We start from the raw sequence: 21,501 nt of genomic DNA, 5'->3' as shown, positions 1-21,501 counted from the left end.
ACATCACTAGTGGGAAAACCATAGCTTGAACTATACAGACCTTTGTTGGCAAGGTGGATAGTTTCAGATAAAGTCAGGAGCATGGGAAGGACCCCAGCTCATTGGCAGAGTATCTGCTTTGCATGCAGAATGTTCCCAGTTCAATTCTCAGCATCACCAGATAGTTTCTGGGAGCGGCTGTCTGTCTGAAATCCTGGAGAGAGCAGATGTCAGTCAGTGTGTACATAACACTGAGCTAGATGGAGCTAGTGGTGTGACTCTGTATAAGGTAGCTTCTTATGTTCCTACACAGGCTTTCAGGTTCCACAGAACCTTTCATGCCCAACAAAGATTTCTGTGAAACTCAAAATCTTGCACATCAGAAGCTACTCTCCTTAAGTATGCAGGACCTAAAGGCACGCACATGTCCAGACACACTTCTCTTCCTCTTTTCCCATTAATACCGTCAAGTCTGCAAATAGGATCAGCAGGATTTGATTTTTTTTAAAGCTCTTCTGTTTCCACAGAAAAGGAAACAAATTCTTTTGTTTCTTAATTTAATTATTCACAGCAAAGCCAGCCCCCTCTGGAGGTTTCACATGCACTGAAAGTCTCAGCGGGTGGAAAAAAAAAAAGGGAGAAATTCTTTTTTTTCCTCTGATGCCAGCAATTTTCTTTTGTGAGCTCCCTGTGGAGGGAACAAGATATCCAGATGGTATCACTGCAGGATACCAGATGGCCCAGTTGGTTATGAAGATAACAGCTCATCTCACCTTTTGATTATGCTAGTTCCTGGGGGTGGGGGAAGGAGATGAATGGTGAGCACACATGCTAAATTTAAATTAGAACAACATGGGGACGCGTTTTGAGTTTTCACTTGCTAACACTGCCATGCAGAGACATTTTGGAAATGGATATAATGAAAGATTTAACAATGGTGACACACGTCGAGCTTCCCACTCAGGGGACACGCGGAGCAGTTTTAACTCAATGACATCACACTAAGGCATAGTTTATTGTGACAAAAACAAGTCATTTCCCCAAGCATTCCCCAAACCCTTCCGGCATGGCCACAAGGAGAAAACGTTCACTTCCATTTTGATTACCCACCACTGGTCTGAACCAACAAGCTGTCATTAATGCAGATGATGAGTTGGGTTTGAACCGTGCCATCTTCAAAGCAGCTGTTATGAAGCTAGCTTCTTTAAACAAGCCATAGTGGACATTTAACCTCCGTTGTGATGTATATGGAAGTGAGAGCTGGACCATAAAGAAGGCTGATCGCTGAAGAATGGATGCTTTTGAATTATGGTGCTGGAGGAGACTCTTGAGAGTCCCGTGGACTGCAAGAAGATCAAACCTATCCATTCTTAAGGAGCCCCATGTTCGTTACTATGGCTTTATTACTTATGATTAGACTTGTTACCCAAAGGTTTCCAAGTGTTTTGTGCCCATTTAAAAACATGCATCTTAAAAAGCAGAGACATCACCTTGCCAACAAAGGTCTGTATAGTTAAAGCTATGGTTTTCCCAGTAGTGATGTATGGAAGTGAGAACTGGGCTATAAAGAAGGCTGATCGCCGAAGAATTGATGCTTTTGAATTATGGTGCTGGAGGAGACTCTTGAGAGTCCCGTGGACTGCAAGAAGATCAAACCATCCATTCTTAAGGAAATCAGCCCTGAGTGCTCACTGGAAGGTCAGATCCTGAAGCTGAGGCTCCAATACTTTGGCCACCTCACGAGAAGAGAAGACTCCCTGGAAAAGACCCTGATGTTGGGAAAGATGGAGGGCACAAGGAGAAGGGGACGACAGAGGATGAGATAGTTGGACAGTGTTCTCGAAGCTACCAACATGAGTCTGACCAAACTGTGGGAGGCAGTGGAAGACAGGTTTAAGCGACACACTAAACTGTGATCAAGTGAAATCAGAAGTTTCTAATCTCTTCCTTGCGGTCACACCAGTGGAGAGGGGAGGAGGGAGTTTATGACCCCCCAAGGCTCACTGTAGCTTGTTGAATACAGAAGGTAAACACTTTCATCTTCTGTTGAAGAATCTCAGCAGCAGAGCTGGGAAATCAAGCACCTATGACTGTCTTACTGGGTTAGAAATACAGCTAACTGTACCTTTCACCCAGACACTGCAAGTAATCAGTTGTGTCCACCCTTCTGGACACTGGCCCCCAATGCCAACCCAGTAACAAGTGATTTACTGAATTCCCATCCCATTCCACCTTTGTTCTCAGATCGAGGATGGTTTACACGATGGCAGATTTAGGTCCAGATGTTTGAGACTACAATTCCCATCATCCCTAGCTAACAGGACCAGTGGTCAGGGATGATGGGAATTGTAGTCCCAAACATCTGGGGGGGGGGGTTTGCCTATGCCTTATTTAGGTGAACAGGGATGGGGTGGGGGGCATCATAGGGCTGTGCAAACTAGCTCCACCTGCTGGCCACAAACCCCACCAGCTATGCATTTCACAAATGAATTAGTTCAGCATGCATACCAATATACAAACGTGCATTGGCTGAGGACCTCCCCTAGCATGGAGTTGGTATAAACATGGGGGTCTCTCGTTGAACATGCAATTAGTGCAGGGAACAACTAGCCTGCCTGTCAATATTATAGCGAGCCCACATAGCCCTGTGCCTCCCACAAATGCTTCACTCGATGCCTCCTTTTGTATTTTTAACGCCCTCCACGAAAGAAATTCCCAAATTGCAGCATGCAAATACAGTATTAGAACGCGACACCTATTCATTTAAACGAACACCAACATTAGCAAGTAGGCCTGCATGCCCCAACTTTGCCCCGATTATGCAAATTCTAGGGGCAAGCACCTGGGTCAAAGCAACTCCCAAAAGGGGATATATGAGTCGGTTTGCAATACTTCTCACCTGGTAGACCCACTTTGGGCCTCAGAAGCACTTCCAGGGTAGCTTTATCATAGATCTCTTTGCTGACCTTGACTTCAGTTGGCCCGTACACTCCAACTAGTACTGAAGTGTCCCCTGGAAAAAAGCAGGGGAAGGGGGGCATGAACAATTTGGCCTAATTTGGTGATGAAACAGTCACCATCCAGCTCCCCCCTCCCTTAACTGCTACCAAAGAAGCGAGGGTCCCCTTGAAGGGAGGAGAGAAGAAAGAAGTCTGAGGAACGTTCACAATCCAGCTGCCCTGGGGTGAGGGGAAAGAAGCAGTCACAGCTTTTTTCTAAATCAAACAAGTTGCCTTTTCCATTCTGTTTATTTCTTTTTTCCAGCACAAGGTGGTTCATTAGGGCAAATGAGGCCCTGCCCCAGCAACTGCAGTCTGCCCTTACCCAGCCCCCTCCAGCCTGCTTTCTTATTTACCAGCAGTTCTGACCATAGCACTGCCTCCCAGTTTCATAGAAGGGACCCCAGAGGGTCATCTAGCCCAACCCCCTGAAATGGAGGAATCTCAACTAGTAAGCACCCATGACAGATCCAACCTCTGCTTAAATTCCTCCAAGAAAGGAGAGTCCACCACCTCCTAAGGGAGTCTGTTCCACTATCAAACTGCTCTTACTATCAGAAAGTTCTTCATGACTTTTAAGTCATAATCTCCTTTCTTGTAACTTGAATCCATTTGGTGTGGGTCCTAGCATCCAGAGCAGGGGTCAGCAAACTTTTTCAGTAGGGGGCCGGTCCACTGTCCCTCACATCTTGTGGGGGGCCGAATTATTATTTTTTTTGGGGGGGGGGAGAATGAATGAATTCCTATGCCCCACAAATAACCCAGAGATGCATTTTAAATAAAAGGGCACATTCTACTCATGTAAAAACACGCTGATTCCCAGACCATCCGTGGGCCGGATTTAGAAGGCGATTGGGCCGGATCCGGCCCCCGGGCCTTAGTTTGCCTACCCATGGTCCAGAGCAAGAGAAAGCAAGCTTGCGCCATCTTCCAAGTGACAGGCCTTCACATATTTGAAAATGGCTATCCTATCTCCTTTCAGTCTCCTCTTTTCCAGGCTAAACATCTCCCTCAACCATTCCTAATAAGACTTGGTTTCAAGACCCTTGATCCTCCCCCTTAGCTTTGGCATTGTCATTACAGAACTCAGTTAAGGACGTGGACAGGGGCCAAACTAGCTTTAGTAGGCTGTGCTTGTCATTGGCTCTGGAAGCCTAACTGCTGGATTCTCTGCCTTCCACCCTATCCTTCTCAATGGGCACCAGCCACCAGGGACAGGTGCCCATGGGAATCCCACAAGCGAGACATGGGAGTAACACGCTCTCCTGCTTGTGATCCCTGGCAAGTTGCATACAGAGGCACACTGCCTTTGATACACAAGGCCAACATGACAAGCAGCCAGTGATACCCTATCCATCCTGAATGTGCCTAATTCCCTTTTTAAGCTATACAAGTTGGTGGTGTACCACCAAACCATGGGGTAGCAAACTCTGTAATTTAACCATAACCTACCAGGGTTAACTTGCGGGGAGTTACAATAAAGGCGATTCTGATTAAATACTGTACAGTATCAGGAAAAACTTTCTGACAGTAGGGGTTGTTGCTCAGTAGAATGGACTCCCTTGGGAGGTTCTGGATTCTATTTCACTGGAGCAGAGATTGCGTGGCCATCTGTCATGGATGTTTTAGCTGAGATTCCTGCATTGCAGGGGTTTGGAGTAGATTTCACCCTTGGGACCCCTTCCAACTTTACAGTTCTATGATCTATAAGCTCTGTTTTGGAGAGGGGTTAGGAAAGCAAAGGGTATTAAGTATTAAGCATCTGGTACTCGGGCTAAGAAAGGAGCCGGGGAGATATGAGACTAAAGACCAGACACCCATCCCAAACAGTAGGAGCAACAGGGCGATATCGAGGGAATAAAGACCCCGAGCCAAAGAGAACCTTAAAAGCTCTCAGGAGCTGGAAAGGGGAGACCTGAGAAACGCCCGTCTGCACCCCACACCTACGGAGTATCAATAGCGCTAGTTAAGAGGATATAATCCAGAGATGGAGGAGCACGAAAGGGGGAGGAGGTGAGGGAAAGGAAGCCACGGCTGACCCTGCATCCAGGAGGCAGATCCATCAGGACGGGACAGCAGTCCCTGCTCACACAGGATCCGGCGCAGCGCAGGGAGATCCCCAGAATCGAAGCGCTTCTGTTCGGTCTCCATCGCTCCGATCCACCCACGTGGTTTCCCCCTTGATGCTTCCGGATCCGGGGTTTGACGGGGCGGAGCTACGGGAGCCGACACCTCCTTTTTAAAGCAACAAGCCACACCAAACCTTCTTAAGTCTGTCAAGCACTTTCAAAAAAGCACAGCCTTTCCCGCAAAGAATTCTGGGTGCCGCAGTTTGCTAAGGGATGCTGGGAACAGGAGCTGTGTGAGGGGTAAACTACAAGGCCCAGAATCCTTTGAGGGAAAGGATGTGCCTCAAATGTGCTTTAAGAGTACTGTACACACACACAAACACAGAGAGAACTTCATGAATTAGAAATAATGGTTCAGGAAGGGGGAAACTTGGGGTGTCCCTAGGAATCTGTGTCTGAGTGTTTGGGGGGGTCATAATTAAGGGGAGGAGGTTGATTTCCCAGCATTCCCCCCTACGTCCTTACAAATTGCTACCTCACAGGGTAGTTGTAATCAAATAAATAAAATAAACAATTCAGCAACGAATTAACATTTTGTTCCGCTTTAACTATACCAAATGTGACTGACAAACCGTAGCCTAAGTTTCGTTTCATTTGTGCTTATTCTCCTATGGAAAAAAAACCTATATTTTATTTTATTTTTTAATGTCCCTTGGAGACGGGGAAGCAACAGTGTGACGCGGCAGCTAAAAAAGCCAATGCAATTCTGGGCTGCATCAATAGGAGTATAGCATCTAGATCAAGGGAAGTAATAGTGCCACTGTATTCTGCTCTGGTCAGACCTCACCTGGAGTACTGTGTCCAGTTCTGGGCACCACAGTTCAAGAAGGACACTGACAAACTGGAACGTGTCCAGAGGAGGGCAACCAAAATGGTCAAAGGCCTGGAAACGATGCCTTAGGAGGAACGGCTAAGGGAGCTGGGCATGTTTAGCCTGGAGAAGAGGAGGTTAAGGGGTGATATGATAGCCATGTTCAAATATAGAAAAGGATGTCACATAGAGGAGGGAGAAAGGTTGTTTTCTGCTGCTCCAGAGAAGCGGACACGGAGCAATGGAGCCAAACTACAAGAAAGAAGATTCCACCTAAACATTAGGAAGAACTTCCTGACAGTAAGAGCTGTTTGACAGTGGAATTTGCTGCCAAGGAGTGTGGTGGAGTCTCCTTCTTTGGAGGTCTTTAAGCAGAGGCTTGACAACCATATGTCAGGAGTGCTCTGATGGTGTTTCCTGCTTGGCAGGGGGTTGGACTCGATGGCCCTTGTGGTCTCTTCCAACTCTAGGATTCTAATTCATAAACAGAACCAAAGAAAAATTTAAAATTATAATAAAAAATTGGGGGAAGGCCCACTCTCTGGGTTTAGGGCAGTGCACGTGTGTCCCCTGCACAGGTCGCTGAGAAGAGAGGGGGCTCAAAATAACCATCAGCACCACCTATATTTACGCAGGTGCCTGCTGAAAATATCTATAAAAAAGCAACGGCACCCAAAGGAATCATTGTGAAAATGAGAAATATTTAGGTGTGGGCGCCAAACATCCTCGCCAAGGAAAGCCTATTGCCACAGTCCATTCCTGACTAGGTGACCTTCAGATTAATTTCCTCCACAGGTGTTGCTGTGAGGATAAAACGGGGGTCTTGCTTCCACATACACACCCCAAGTCACTTGGGACGGGCGACTTATTCCCCTCTCTCCCTCTCTGCCTAATCTACCTCGCAGGGTCGTTGTGCGAGGTAGAAGTGACAGAACAGGGTCCCAGAGGGAGGGAGAAAAAATCCAGAGGAGGGGAGAAGGATTCATCCCTCGGGATGATGATTAATAATAAATAATATTTTTTTAGTTATACCCTGCCCTTCTCGGTTCAGAAAACCGGGCTCAGGGCAGCTAACAACAAATCTGATGCAACAAAAAAACAGCATAAAATACAGTATAAAACGTGAATAACAATAAATTCAGAATTCAAAAATAAATTTGGGGGGGAAATCCATCCAATAAACATTAGATGATTACTCATTACATTCATAACACCTCCTGTCTGAGGATCTGGGGCGGCTGCGGGGTCCGGATTTTCCCGGACGCAGAATAACACCGGCGGCGGGGACGTCCGTTCGTCCGGGAAAACCCGGGCGCGCGGCATTCCCCGCTGGGGCACCTCAAAAAACGGCATTTTTTAATTTTATTTTGTTTTATTCCGTCTTGCCCAGCTCTACAACTTTTCTGTCAGGATATGGTTTGAAATACGTCAACACACACGAAAAATCACGACCCATTCCTGGGCTCTATTCCCCGGGCCCCGTTCTATTTCGGAGCGGGTTCGAGGGAGGAGCGAGGGCGGCGGCGGCGGCGGCGTCTTTCCCGCCTCCCTCGACGAAGGAGGAGGAGGAGGCGAGGCCTAGTGCCCGGCGCCCGCCTCGCGCTTCCCAGCCGCCCAAAATGGCGGCGTCGGCGAGGCTCCCTTGCGCGGGGCTGCGCTCCCTGAGGCGCCTGCTGCTGGGACGCCCCTCGCACCCCGGGCGGCTGCCGGCGAGGGGGCTCCGCGCAGGAGTGAGTCTCCCGAGGCGGCCCCCCCCGACCCCCTCCCGCAGTCACGACCCGGATATTTGGGCCCCATTTCAAGGGAGGGTTGGATAGACGTGGGCTTTTCCCCACCTCTCAGCGAGAAAGGAAGTCCCTGTGCCCCACTTAGCCGTGGGGGTTTCTTTTCCTTGGGGGGCGTATCAAATAAGGGGTGGAAGGAGAGGTGGGACCCCCTTCCCTGGGGGTCTAGAGGTGGGGTTATGTCTCTCCCCTCCCTCCAGATCTCTTCCTCCCCAACCCTAAAAAACCAAAACAAATCACAGAAACCCACATTTTTCAGGGTTTGGGAGGCAAAGGCTGGATGGGGGTGTGGGGTGCGAGGGAATGTGGAAGTTGCACATCCCCACGTGGCACTTTGCACGTGTATGGGTGCAAACTTTGCGGGGGTGGGGGGGAGTGGAGCATTTTATATTGCGGGTCCATCTGTCCTTGTTGAAAATGCTATATCCGTCTTCTCAGAAATGGGTCTCCTGCAGGGATTTTTAACTGGCATATGTTTACTGAAATCTTTGTTAATGCTGGCCTATTGGGAGTTGTTGGATGGATGGATTTATTTATTTGTTGTGTTTCTTGTGTTCTTTATGTGAACTGCTTCTGAGTGAGCTCTGCCCAAATAATGACATGGGTCATTATAATAGTGCACATTGTTAAACTGCGGAACTCACTGCTGCTGCAGGAGGAAGTGACGGCCACCAGCCCAGATGGTTTTTAAATGGATTTGATTTGATTTTTTTAAACCGGTTTTTATAAGGCAGGTGGGGTTTTGGTTTTGGTTTTTTAAAAAAAGGATTGGACAGATTCATGGAGGACTGGCTGTATCGATGGCTACTGGCCTTGATGGCTGTGCCACAAGGTCAGACACAATAATCCTTCTGAATACCAGTTGCTGGAAACTGCTTGGAGGGGGCGTTGGAGAGTTGCTCTTACGCTTGAATCCTGCTTGCGGCTTTGCCACAAGCATGTGGTTGGCCACTGTGGGAAGAGGATGCTGGATCAGATGGGCGGTTGGCCGGATCCAGAAGGGTCTTCTTACATTCTTGTGGCTATTAATTTGGCTCACTCAAATGGGATGATGGCGGAGGGTGTGTGTATGTGTGTTGAGTTTGAGTTTCTACTGAAATTTTAATGTTGTATTTTCATCTTGTTTTTAAGTTGCATTCTAATCAATTGTTTTTATACAGTGGTACCTCGGGTTACATACGCTTCAGGTTACATACGCTTCAGGTTACACACTCCGCTAACCCAGAAATAGTGCTTCAGGTTAAGAACTTTGCTTCAGGATAAGAACAGAAATCGGGCTCCGGCGGCGCAGCGGCAGCAGGAGGCCCCATTAGCTAAAGTGGTGCTTCAGGTTAAGAACAGTTTCAGGTTAAGAATGGACCTCCAGGACGAATTAAGTACTTAACCCGAGGTACCACTGTACCTGGTGTTAGCCACCCTGAGCCCGGTCTTGGCTGGGGAGGGCGGGGTATAAATAAAATTTATTATTATTATTGTTGTTGTTCGGCAAAATCTAGAAGACCACAACTTCCCTGCACCTTATGAACTGAAGTGGTCTGTGGCCTTGTGGCCAAACACAAACACATAGACACTCATAATGCTAGCCAAAAGTTCATACAACTGGCTGCTTTGCACTGCTGTTCACAAGGAGAGGTGGCCTTTCCTTCACCAGAGGCTTTTAAGCAGAGGTTGGCAGGGATGGTTTACTTGAGATTCCTGCATTGCATGGGGTTGGACTAGATGACCATCAGGGTCCCTTTCCAACTCTTAAATTAGGAGTACGCCCCATTGAATTTGGTAGGACTTACTTTCCCCCCGTGGGATTTAACTCCCAAGTAAACATGTGCAGAACAGATGTGGCTGTGAGAGGGAGTCGATTGCCTTTGCGCCCCAATGAAGGTGGGAGGCTTGTGTTAGAAATGCTGCAAATATCTATTTTCCAAAGCATTCAGCAGGGAACCAGTCTTTTAAAAGGCATCGTCAAATGTGGTTGGTTGGTGTGTGTGTGTTTGTGGCAGGTCACCCTGTGTGTTTTCAGGACTTGGAATACACTTTCTTTCAGAAAGGGAGGGAGAGAATCTGTTTCCCCTGCAACTTTCTCCTGCCTGATTGGGCCATCTCAAGGGGCGTGTGTTTCTGTCTCTCTCTTTTGGGACCGCATCCAGTTTCCCTCACCCTTTCCCCAGTGTTGATTTACTGAAGTCAATTAGCTTTCTTGTCACAGCTTTACAGGCCCAAGATCTGTGGAGATAATTTTCCTTCTCTCCCTGGCAGCAGCCAAGGACGTGGTATTTGTTTAACAAACATGTCCGTCTTGGATTTAAAGGCTTATTCCACTGTTGTTTTCGACAGCTCATATAGCCTGAATAGGGAACCTCATCTGTCCAGATGTTGTTGAACCATACAGGGACGGCCTCTAAAGTGTATAATCCAAGAGACACTTTTTCTGGTTCTTCCACCCAGTAATATGTTACAGGCCTAGATTTGCAACTACTTAATTATTATTATTATTATTATTATTATTATTATTATTATTTATTTGTTCCCCAGCCGCTCTGGGCAGCTTCCAACAGAATATTAAAATACAATAGTCTATTAAACATTAAAAGCTTCCCTAAACAGGGCTGCATTCAGATGTCTTCTAAAAGTCTGGTGGTTGTTTTTCTCTTTAACATCTGGTGGGAGGGCATTCCACAGGGCGGGCGCCACTACCCAGAAGGCCCTCTGCCTGGTTCCCTGTAGCTTTGCTTTTCGCAATGAGGGAACCGCCAGAAGGCCCTTGGCACTGGACCTCAGCGTCCAGGCAGAACGATGGGGGTGGAGACATTTTGCATTTTGTTTTACCAAAAAACCCACAACCCTGTAGAAACCAGGCCTGCCCCCCACCATTCTGTCACACTCTTTTCACCAAGAAATGAGAGGCAGTGTGGTGGAGGGAGGGGGTAGAGCAGGGGTGGGCAACCTAAGGCCCATGGGCTGATAGCAGCCCATGAGGCTTGTCTAACCGGCCTATGGCGCCCCCTGCTGCCACCCCTGCTGCCCGCTCTTACCGGTGCGGCGTTGCACAGGGACCAACTTTTGGGTTGATGGCGCCCATGCACATGGGCGCTCCTCCGACCCGGATGTGCGCTGGAAATAGCATGTGCGCGCACATGCGGAACGGAGAAGCACCCGTGCGCATGGGCACACGCTATTTCCAGCGCACTTCTGGGTCGGGGGAGTGCCAGAAATAGCATGTGCGCTTGTGCGCGGGCGCTCCTCCAACCTGGAAGAGCACGCATGTTCACACCGGCCCATCCTCGGATAAGGTTGCCGACCTCTAGGGTGACCTTGGATCACTTAAAATCTCTCAGCATTTCCTACCTCACAGGGGTGTTGTGGGGATTGAATGAGGAGAGGGAGAGCCGTGTATGTCACTCTGAGAAAAAGGTGTAATTGCAGTAAGCACATAATAAATTGAACTGAGGGTGGGGATATCTTGTTAGGGATGTGCTCAGTTCTTCAGCCTGGGGCAGGGAGCAGATTTAGCCCCTACTCCCACTGGATACCCTTACGCTAAAACATTGCATCTGGGGACCATGTTTTATCGCTGTGTTTGTGTTTCTGTCCTACGAAGCCCGGCCTACAGAAGGGCTCCTGCAGCTGCTGGCGGTGTTTCACACAGGGCTGGACTTTACCTACCACCCCTGACAGCCCCGTACTTGCAGAGAGGCAGTCCACTGGAAGGGGAGGCGCACTGCATGCGCAAGCACACCCTGGGATCTTGGCAGTACACGCCACCTCCTTCTACATTGCCAATGGGGATGCAAAGTGAAGTGGGTTAGAGGGTTTGTGGGACCACCTTTTGAAAAGCCAAGGCACATCGCTTGCTGCTGTGATATAGAAGCCGGGGGTGGGGGGAAATACCTATGTGGTGATAGCTTTGCAGAATGACAAGTGTAACTGAAATAAAATAAGTAGCTGTGTTTGTCTGATGCAGTAGAAATATATAAAAAAAATAAAAAAAATTATCCAGTAGCACCTTAGAGACCAACTAAGTTTGTTCTTGGTATGAGCTTTCGTGTGCATGCACACTTCTTCAGTATCTCTGTGGGTATCTGAAGAAGTGTGCTTGCACACGAAAGCTCATACCAAGAACAAACTTAGTTGGTCTCTAAGGTGCTACTGGATAATTTTTATTTCTTTATTTATTATTTCTACTGACATCAAATACATAGCATTTCAGTTGCCTCGTCGCTGTATGGCATGATGCAACTCTGTTCACCTTTTCACAGGTGTGTTGTTCTCTCTTTATCCGTACCAGGTATGCCTTCAACAGCAGGAAGAGTTTACCTCTTTGGAGGAGAAGCCACAATTCCCCGGTGCCTCGGCCGAGTTCGTAGACAAGCTAGAATTCATCCAGCCTAATGTCATTTCAGGGATTCCCATCTACCGAGTTATGGACCGACAGGGGCAGATCACCAACCCCAGCGAGGACCCTGAGGTAAGACGCAGGGGCCTTGTCAGATTGTCCAGTTCAGTGCACTGTGCAGTTCCGAAGAAAAAAAAATCAAGAGGTTCTTGCAGGAGCCAAGGAATTTTGAAATACTTTCCTTCGGCCCTGTTCAAATATTTTTCATCCAGCGGCATTTCTCCCTCCATTGCAGCTTCCCCAAGAGCAGGTGCTGAAATTCTACAAGAGCATGACGCTTCTCAACACCATGGATCGGATTCTGTACGAGTCCCAGAGGCAGGTATGGCCGCATTTCACACACACACGTGCCGTAAGATTCTGCCCCCCTCATTCAAAAAACAAATTGTACTATTGGGAGGGTCACACAAAAGTATCTCCTGACTTGGGGATGTGGATGTAGCCTGGCCTTCTCCAATCTGATGTTTTGGTTGGACTTCCATCACCCCTGAGTGCTGGCCCTGCTAGCTGGGGCTGATGGGAATTGTAGTTAGCCACACCAAACTGGGAGGGGTGGCTAACACCCCAGAGGACAGGATCACACTTCAAAACGACCTTGACAGATTAGAGAACTGGGCAAAAACAAACAAGATGAATTTTAACAGGGAGAAATGTAAAGTATTGCACTTGGGCAAAAAAAATGAGAGGCACAAATACAAGATGGGTGACACCTGGCTTGAGAGCAGTACATGTGAAAAGGATCTAGGAGTCTTGGTTGACCACAAACTTGACATGAGCCAACAGTGTGACGCGGCAGCTAAAAAAGCCAATGCAATTCTGGGCTGCATCAATAGGAGTATAGTATCTAGATCAAGGGAAGTAATAGTGCCACTGTATTCTGCTCTGGTCAGACCTCACCTGGAGTACTGTGTCCAGTTCTGGGCACCACAGTTCAAGAAGGACACTGACAAACTGGAACATGTCCAGAGGAGGGCAACCAAAATGGTCAAAGGCCTGGAAATGGCCTTATGAGGAACGGCTAAGGGAGCTGGGCATGTTTAGCCTGGAGAAGAGGAGGTTAAGGGGTGATATGATAGCCATGTTCAAATATATAAAAGGATGTCACATAGAGGAGGGAGAAAGGTTGTTTTCTGCTGCTCCAGAGAAGCGGACACGGAGCAATGGATCCAAACTACAAGAAAGAAGATTCCACCTAAACATTAGGAAGAACTTCCTGACAGTAAGAGCTGTTTGACAGTGGAATTTGCTGCCAAGGAGTGTGGTGGAGTCTCCTTCTTGGGAGGTCTTTAAGCAGAGGCTTGACAACCATATGTCAGGAGTGCTCTGATGGTGTTTCCTGCTTGGCAGGGGGTTGGACTCGATGGCCCTTGTGGTCTCTTCCAACTCTAGGATTCTAGGATTCTAGTCCAAAACACCTGGCTTACAGCAGGTTGGGGAAAGTTGATCTAATGTAGGACTGTCTGACAGGTCAATTGCGATCTACTGGTCATTCGTGGGATGCCCTTTGTCAGTCATGGTTGATCGTGCCGCACCCCGAAAAAAGCTCAACAACCCTGAGAAGATCACTGTCAGTTTTTTTATAGTGGTTATAGATCGCAGTCTCTTGGAAGTTGGACAGCCCTGATCTAATGAATAGACAGGCACACAAAGCTGGGCCTAGACGCCTTGACCTTCCTTAGAACCATAAAATTGTAGAGTTGGAAGGGACCATGTGAATCCTCTAGTCCAACCCCCTGCAGTGCAGGAATCTTGCCCAACATGGGGCTCGAACCCACAACCCTGAGTCTTTTGCTCTCCTGACTGAGCTATCCCTTCCTCCTTCCATGACTAAGTTCAGTTTGTTTTCCCTAGGGTCGGATCTCCTTCTACATGACCAACTACGGGGAGGAAGGCACCCACGTGGGCAGCGCAGCAGCTCTTAGTGACACCGATCTGGTCTTTGGACAGTACCGTGAAGCAGGTATGGGCCAATTCACTCTCCCTCCTGCTAAAGTGTGGTGTGCTACTAGCTGCTCAGCCACTGGGTGGCAGCACATGACAGCTCAACACTGCATTGCTCTTAACAGCATTAGGCATGTTTGCATCCTCAGCTCTCACCCCTGCAATACTTCTTCTTTCCTGTTATTCCATTTTTTAATCATTTGTTCCCATTTTCCCTTAGGATACACTGTCTCTTGGGCTGGTTAGTTCTGCTCACCGTGTGACTGTTTATAAACAATTAAAGGAGCCGATTAGACAGGCACATGGTACCATGTGCTTTAAAGGTTGATTGATCTGTTTTTATATTCCGTAATAGCAGCCACTGCAATAGGTGTTCTTAATAGGCCTTCTTTTCTGCAGTGTAATCTTGAATTTATTTTATAGTAGGCTTTTGAACCTTGACTGAGATGGCTGCCCCCCCAAATGCTCTCCTCTCATTCATCAAATGACCCCCCTCTGTGGAAGAAGCGTTGCTCCTGAACTCTGTGCATCAACTAGTGCGCTGTTAATACCATTACTGGCTTCTCACTCTGATAAAAGGTGCTTCTGGTTAATCTCATGTTCCCTCTTGCTCCTCTTAGGTGTACTGATGCACAGAGGGTACCCTCTGGACCTGTTCATGGCACAGTGCTACGGCAATGCCAGCGACACTGGGAAAGGCCGTCAAATGCCCGTGCACTACGGCTGCAAAGATTTGCACTTTGTCACCATATCATCCCCACTAGCTACGCAGATCCCACAAGGTGAGACGAAACTGGGTTAAAAAATTTCCAAGACAATAAAGGGTCTGGGAACTAGGCCTTATGAGGAACAGTTGAGGGAACTGGGTATGTTCAGGCTGAATCGGTGGTTTAGCTTGATCTGTGGTAGCTTCAAGTGCACATAGTATCTGATCCTCTTTCCCTCTGGCAGAGTCAGGAGGTGTGAGACACCCCAGGCTGGCAAATCCCCCTTTGGGGTCGTTGCCAGAGGGGTCTGGGAGCTGAGCGGGTCACGACACTGCTTAGTATGGACAGATCCTCCGCTTTATTAATGACAAGGGTTTGATACAACAAAGCAATCCTTTGTTTGAAGACACAGTCACAGTGAATGGCCTGTGCACCCATCTCTTTCCTTTCCGTGCTCTCATTCCCTCTCTTCCCCTCCCCATTTGGCAGCTGTTGGCTCCGCCTACGCCATCAAGAGGGAGAACACCAACCGGATTGTCATCTGCTACTTTGGGGAGGGCGCGGCCAGTGAGGGCGATGCCCACGCAGGCTTCAACTTTGCCGCCACCCTGGAGTGCCCCATCATTTTCTTCTGCCGCAACAACGGCTATGCCATCTCCACCCCGACGTCTGAACAGTACCGGGGCGACGGAATAGGTGAGGGGGGTCAGGCCAGGGTGTGGATGGGGTGGAGAATGCTCTGAGGCTACATGACCTTACCTTCCTGCCCCAGATTCTGGGTGAAGCAAGAATAACATAGAAAGTCCACTTTGGAAGGCTCTGCTGTCACCAGCCACTGCCGTGTAACCAGCACGGAAATATATGTGTCTTTTTTCATCTTTATTTTGGCATAAACTGTCCTGGAAGCATCTGCTGCACCATGAAGCGTGGCTTACCAGAGTAGGGCATGACATTTTGGGGCTGAAAGTTAATTTTTGCAAATTTCTTCAGTCTTAAAATCATGTTTTTGGGGTGTGAGGAATTCAAATCTGCTATTATTTTTGTGATCAGACAACATTTAGCTTTGTAAGCCTGCATTTGATGAAGAAACATGTAAACTGCTTTCAGGAAACCAATTAATTTTAATACTAACTTCTGAAAATGTCGAGTAATGCTAAAGAATAATAATGTATAACTGCAAGTTCTTGGCAGTCATTTTTAATTATTTCTATGCAGTTTTGCACACATTTTACCTATAACTAAATTATATTTATTCAACCAAAATATATTTCAAATTCCCAAATCAATGTTACGACTTCTTAGCCCCTCTCATTTTTGGAATTGGAAAGTTGAACAGTCCAACACTCCCTATTCCCAGAGCGCTTATCCTTTCCTTTCTTCCCACAGCCGCACGTGGTCCCGGCTACGGCATCCAGTCTATCCGGGTGGATGGCAACGACGTCTTTGCCGTGTACAATGCCACCAGGGAGGCCCGTCGCCGGGCTGTTGCCGAGAACCAGCCCTTCCTGATTGAAGCCATGACCTACAGGTAGGTGTGGAGCGAGCAGGGGGGAGTCAATGGAGCACAAGTCCCATAGCCTGAGAAGGAAGTGGCCTGATGTGGGGGGCGGGACCAAAGAACCCACCTGAATCATGAGCTGCCCGTTTCCCTCTCAGGATTGGACATCACAGCACAAGTGACGACAGCTCCGCCTACCGCTCGGTGGACGAAGTCAACTATTGGGACAAGCAAGACCACCCTATCTCTCGTCTCCGTCACTACATGGTGGGCAGAGGCTGGTGGGATGAGGACCAGGAGAAGACGTGGCGGAAGAAATCCCGCAAAAGGGTGAGTGGCTTGGATGTATGGTGTCCACGTTACCCTCCTGAGAGCCAGTGTGGTGTAGTGGTTAAGAGCGGTAGACTCGTAATCTGGTGAACCGGGTTCGCGTCTCTGCTCCTCCGCATGCAGCTGCTGGGTGACCTTAGGCCAGTCACACTTCTCTGAAGTCTCTCAGCCCCACTCACCTCACAGAGTGTTTGTTGTAGGGGAGGAAGGGAAAGGAGAATGTTAGCCGCTTTGAGACTCCTTCGGGGGGTGATAAAGCGGGAATCCAAATCAAATAACACCGGCGGGTGTTAATAAACTCTTATTCTCCGTCTTGGCTGTGTTTCTGTGGGTGCCTGCTTGCGATAAATAGGCAAATGTACAGAACAATGCAAAATATGAGCAAAGGCCAACAATATTGAAGTCTCCTAGGACAAACATAGGGAGCAGCCTTAATGCTGAGCCAGAACATTGCTCCCCCTAGCTTAGTGTCAATGCTCTACCTCTTGAGCTACCTCTTCATTATTTAGGAGGGTGCTCCTTCCATCTGCCCGTGCCCTGGGTACAGGAGTACATACCCCTTTTGAAAAGGAGGAACACGCATGGTGACTTCCACAGGGTGTCAGGGACTGGCTAGGCGAGGAGGAATGGTGGGAGGCTACAGCCGGGGAACCCCCCCAGGGAAGCATCAGAGTGGGAAGGCTCCTAGCCAGGAGATGGATGGTGGGTTGCAGAAGACAAGTCAGAGGAAGAAGTGGGGGCAGATGGGTTGGAGGCTGAGCAAGCAATAGGTTTAAGTGAAAGTGAGGCAGCTGAGGAGAAGGAGGAGGCTGAGGCTGCAACAGATTGCCAGCCCCCTGCCAGTTCCACTGTCTCCTCCTCCCGTCCTCTTCTGTCCCCAAGAACGAGAAGGGTGTTACCTGTAACAGAGCAAAAGTCACAGAGAGCCCCTCCTCAAAAGAGTTTGAGACTGTTACGAAGGCAGCCAGCTGCAGAGGAGCCTTGGAAGGAAGTGGGAGGCTCAGATCCCATGTGCCAGCCCAGTATACCTGAAGGAGCGTCTCCACCCCCATCATTCAGCCCAGACACCAAGGTCCAGCTCCGAGGGCCTTCTGGATGTTCCCTCACTGGGAGAAATGAGGTTACAGGGAACCAGGCAGAGGGCCTTCTCGGTAGTGGCACCCGCCCTGTGGAACGTCCTATCGGATGTCAAGGAAATAAACAACTACCTGACTTTTAGAAAATATCTGAAGGCAGCCCTGTTTAGGGAAGCTTTTAATGTTTGATGTTTTATCGTGTTTTTAATATTCTGTTTGGGAGCTGCCCAGAGCGGCTGGGGAAACCCAGTCAGATGGGTATAAATAAATTACTACTACTACTACTACTACTTCTTCATCATCAGGTTAGTCCTGCCTGTGAAGTTCGCCATTGTGTTTTGTCTCTCTGAATAAAGAATCGACTTTACTGCTCATCTCTGAGTTTCTGTGCTGAACTGCAGCCAAACCAGCCCTGACACAGAGAAATTCCAGTGCTCATCTGATCAGCTTTCTAAAATAAAACCACTTCTTTGTGATGAATAGAAGCATCCTGGCTGAGGTGGGACATAACCGTGGGTGCTCCTTTTCAGAGAAGCCGGGCGCCTGCCCCACCCTCCTTTTCTTCCGCACAGGATTGTAAAGCAAATTGCAGGTCCGGAACGGGGACTCCCATCTCTGCTTTCCTTTTGTATTCCTCAGGTGATGGAGGCCTTTGAGGAGGCGGAGCGCAAGTTGAAGCCCAGCCCTCAGTTCCTCTTCTCCGACGTCTACTGCGAGATGCCCTGGCACATCCAGAAGCAGCAGGAATCCCTGGAACGCCACCTCAAGCAATACGGCGAACACTACCCGCTGGGCCAGTACGAGAAGTGAACCGCTTTCCCCTCGCCTCTCTGCCCTCCAGCACCTGGGATGTGCAGGAGATCTGGCTCAAACCAGCGTGCAGAGAGAGAGAGAGGTTTCGTGTTCTGGGCAGCCCCTTCCTTGTCACAGTGGCGATCGTGTGAAAAGGAAGGATCAGTTGCTAAGAGACTCCACACCGGGGGATCCCTTTTGGATACTTTGGGGTTGAGGGGCTGGCACCTGTAAGCTGTGTCATTGGGCCCCACCCAGGGGCTTCAAACTAGCTTGTGGTAGCAGCCCAGACTGTTACTTTGCCCCCGTTTTTAGAATCTGCTAGTTGCACAGAGCCTGTTCAAAGCACACGAAACATCCACGGCTCTCCTGCTGTGGATGTGAATTGCCTTAGATCTGCTGCTTCCCCGACTCTTGGTACCTTTTCCCTCCACGATTCTGTCATTCAGCCAGAAATTGGGCATAAGCCAGCCGGCAGCACCTTGGTTGCCCCTGTGGGGGGCAAGCATTTTTGCCAAACGGATCCCTAATGCCATCGTAAATGTCTCCGGAACCTAACACCACTTTGGTGGAATCTGCCGCCAGAAGTAAAGATGCGCTGTCTAGAGTGGGAGGCCGCAGCTGGTGTCCTGTCTGGGAAGTAAATCCAGGCCCTCTTTGGATAGTGTCTTTTGGGTGATAAATGGCATTTTTAAGGGATGTGAACCTCAAGCTGTCATTTTAATTTGGGGGGGGGGGGGTTAGCAGCCAGGGAGATTAATGCTGAAAGAAGAAGTTACGGTTGTCTTGCCTGGCCTTCTTTTCCTGAGCCCTTTCCCCGATCTAAACTGGCACCTGGAGGGGGGAGTTCTCTTGGTCTGTTACACTTGAATCAGAAGTTCTTACCACTGAAAAGCAATGGTTCTATTTGGGCTGCTGGGAGTAACAAGTGTCTAAGCAAATGTATGTATGAACAAAGGGGCACATTGGGGAATTAATAAAACTTTCGTGGGCATTTGCCTCTATGCAATCTGCTTTTCAACCAGTGAGAATCTGCAGCCGGGGTGCCACATTCTTGACTGGAATAGTTATCAGAATGGGTGGAACCCGTTTGACAGTCACTTGGGAAGGAAAGAATGGCACTTTGCACGTGCTCAGAGACACACTGCCTTCCCTTCACAGGAGTTAGGGCTTGCGCCCTAAATCGAAGCAGGCTGTTGATACATGTTAGATGAATTCATGTTAGAATGATTAAAACTGTGGTAGAGCAAAGTTAGCTGCTTCATCTCATCTCACCCTGACTGCGATGAATATTCTGCAGTTGCACTACAGCGCCATAGGGTCGCATCCAATGCCAGCCCTCCTCTGAGTAGACCTACTGAAGTTAATGGCCATGACTAATGCAGATTTATTAATTTCAGAGGCTCTTGTCTGAGTAGAACTTGGTTGGAAACAGGTACTAGGTACAGAATCCATCATCTTCAACACCTTACGGCACGTTCCTTAAAATTTTGTATCGGAGTATTTTCCTAGTTTACCTGTTATTTGATCACTGCTTTGTTTTACCACCTGTCAGCCATCATGTGGAAGGACACTATAAAGATTCCTTGGCCATCTGCTTTCCTGTCTACAACCCTGTTCTGTCCCTTTGATACCACCTGTCGCCCTTCCATTTTTTGCCTCGACTGCTTGCCCCAGCCAAAAGGCAGACTTTTTGGTTTATAAAACCCAACACTGAAAACAGCTTGCCTCCCTGCTGCGCCATCGTTTAGGAACCACTGCCTTGCTGTAAAATAATAGTTTGGCACTAGATTACTAGCCTGGTATTTTAAAAGCACTTGCAAATACGTTCCAAAGAGCAGCAACAAGTATAACTTCCAACCACGGCAGACACAAATCACATGATCAATACACAGCACCTGAGGCTTATTTTATTATGATATCTGTACATCATTGCAGCGTGGGAGAAATAGTCTTCCCTGCTCTTTAAATAGATCACATGGAAACATCTGAACCTTCCTCAAATTTCTTTGTAAGATGCAGCCAAAAGGCAGCCACTAATAGCCTGTGATTTCATAGAACACCTCTTTTTTGCCATTGATGAAGGTGGACACTTTTCCTTAAGGTGTATTTAAACACTAGGAGGCCAATAGCACAGACAAGTTTGCTGGGCTCCTTTGTTCACCCAGGTTCTCTGAGTGCCTTGGAGATCAAGCCACAGACCTTAGGGGGGAAATGCTTGCGGTGGGTAAACACGTCAGATAATACAGAACTCTTCAGCAGGATCTGCCCAGCCTGTACCCAGATCCGGCATTGGGGTGATGAAGGTGCAGAACGAGAGTCCAACCCAGACTCAGTACCACTCTTACCTGACCCATCTCCTGAGCCTTTAAAAGCAGCCTGACAGGTGTGAACCAGGCAGAGGTTTATGCACCATTTAAGTCATGGGTAGGCAAACTAAGACCCGGGGGCCGGATCTGGCCCAATTGCCTACTAAATCCGGCCCGCAGAGGGTCCGGGAATCAGCGTGTTTTTACATGAGTAGAATGTGTCCTTTTTATTTAAAATGCATCTCTGGGTAATTTGTGGGGCATAGGAATTCAATCATTTCCCTCCCCAAAATATAGTCCGGCCCCCCACAAGGTCTGAGGGACAGTGGACCGGCCCCTGCTGAAAAAGTTTGCTGACCCCTGACTTAAGTCTTTCTGCAGCGAATGTCGTAAAAGCTGCACCCGCTTCTTTTCAACTTGTCCAAGTACTAACCTGCTAAAGGCCAGGACAAAAAGAAGGCAGCCTTAGGATCCTGAGTGATTGTGCATGTCTGCATCCCTCCTTGCTTCAGCAGGGAGAAAACGGCATTCAGGTTGCGTGTTGGATTTTTAATATTTCTGATTAGCTGAGCCAGCTCTGGTACAAGAGCTGTATAGAATCCCACTGTGTGATCAAAGAGTTTGATTGAAAGCAAATTTGACAAGCACCTAAAATGTACTGGTAAGTACCCAAAGGCCATCTAGTCCAACCCACTTGCCATTGCAGGAAATCTATCAGTGCGACATCCCTGGTAGGGCTGCAGACCTTCACACCAG

The 21,501-nt window shown here is 48.4% G+C and overlaps 2 protein-coding genes across 3 annotated transcripts in view; one reads left to right on the top strand and one right to left on the bottom strand.

Moving 5' to 3' along the window:
- The window catches only part of EXOSC5 (exosome component 5), a 40,401-nt gene extending 34,607 nt beyond the window's left edge, over positions 1–5,794 (bottom strand). The window contains exons 1-2 of one of the 2 annotated variants that reach the window (XM_081019356.1): positions 5,018–5,794; positions 2,879–2,992 (exon numbers count right to left, since the gene is read on the bottom strand). In XM_081019356.1, the coding sequence (XP_080875482.1) occupies positions 2,879–2,992; positions 5,018–5,129 (226 nt within the window). In that variant the 5' untranslated portion in view covers positions 5,130–5,794. The remainder of the gene's footprint in view (positions 1–2,878; positions 2,993–5,017) is intronic. The other variant, XM_081019357.1, reaches the window with a different exon arrangement.
- A 1,698-nt stretch (positions 5,795–7,492) lies between these two features.
- Positions 7,493–19,435, top strand: BCKDHA (branched chain keto acid dehydrogenase E1 subunit alpha). Its single transcript, XM_081019031.1, has 9 exons — positions 7,493–7,648; positions 11,985–12,164; positions 12,328–12,414; positions 13,944–14,052; positions 14,654–14,815; positions 15,230–15,436; positions 16,127–16,268; positions 16,397–16,568; positions 18,284–19,435. Exons 1-9 carry the CDS (start codon positions 7,538–7,540, stop codon positions 18,452–18,454), a joined length of 1,341 nt encoding a protein of 446 aa, XP_080875157.1. The 5' UTR covers positions 7,493–7,537; the 3' UTR covers positions 18,455–19,435.
- The last annotated feature ends 2,066 nt before the right edge of the window (positions 19,436–21,501 follow it).

Source organism: Podarcis pityusensis, assembly GCF_964106645.2.
Source record: "Podarcis pityusensis genome assembly, chromosome: 8".
NCBI classification, from domain to species: domain Eukaryota; kingdom Metazoa; phylum Chordata; class Lepidosauria; order Squamata; family Lacertidae; genus Podarcis; species Podarcis pityusensis.
Note: the sequence above shows the minus strand (reverse complement) of the source record. Positions and strands in the feature narration are given on the sequence as shown.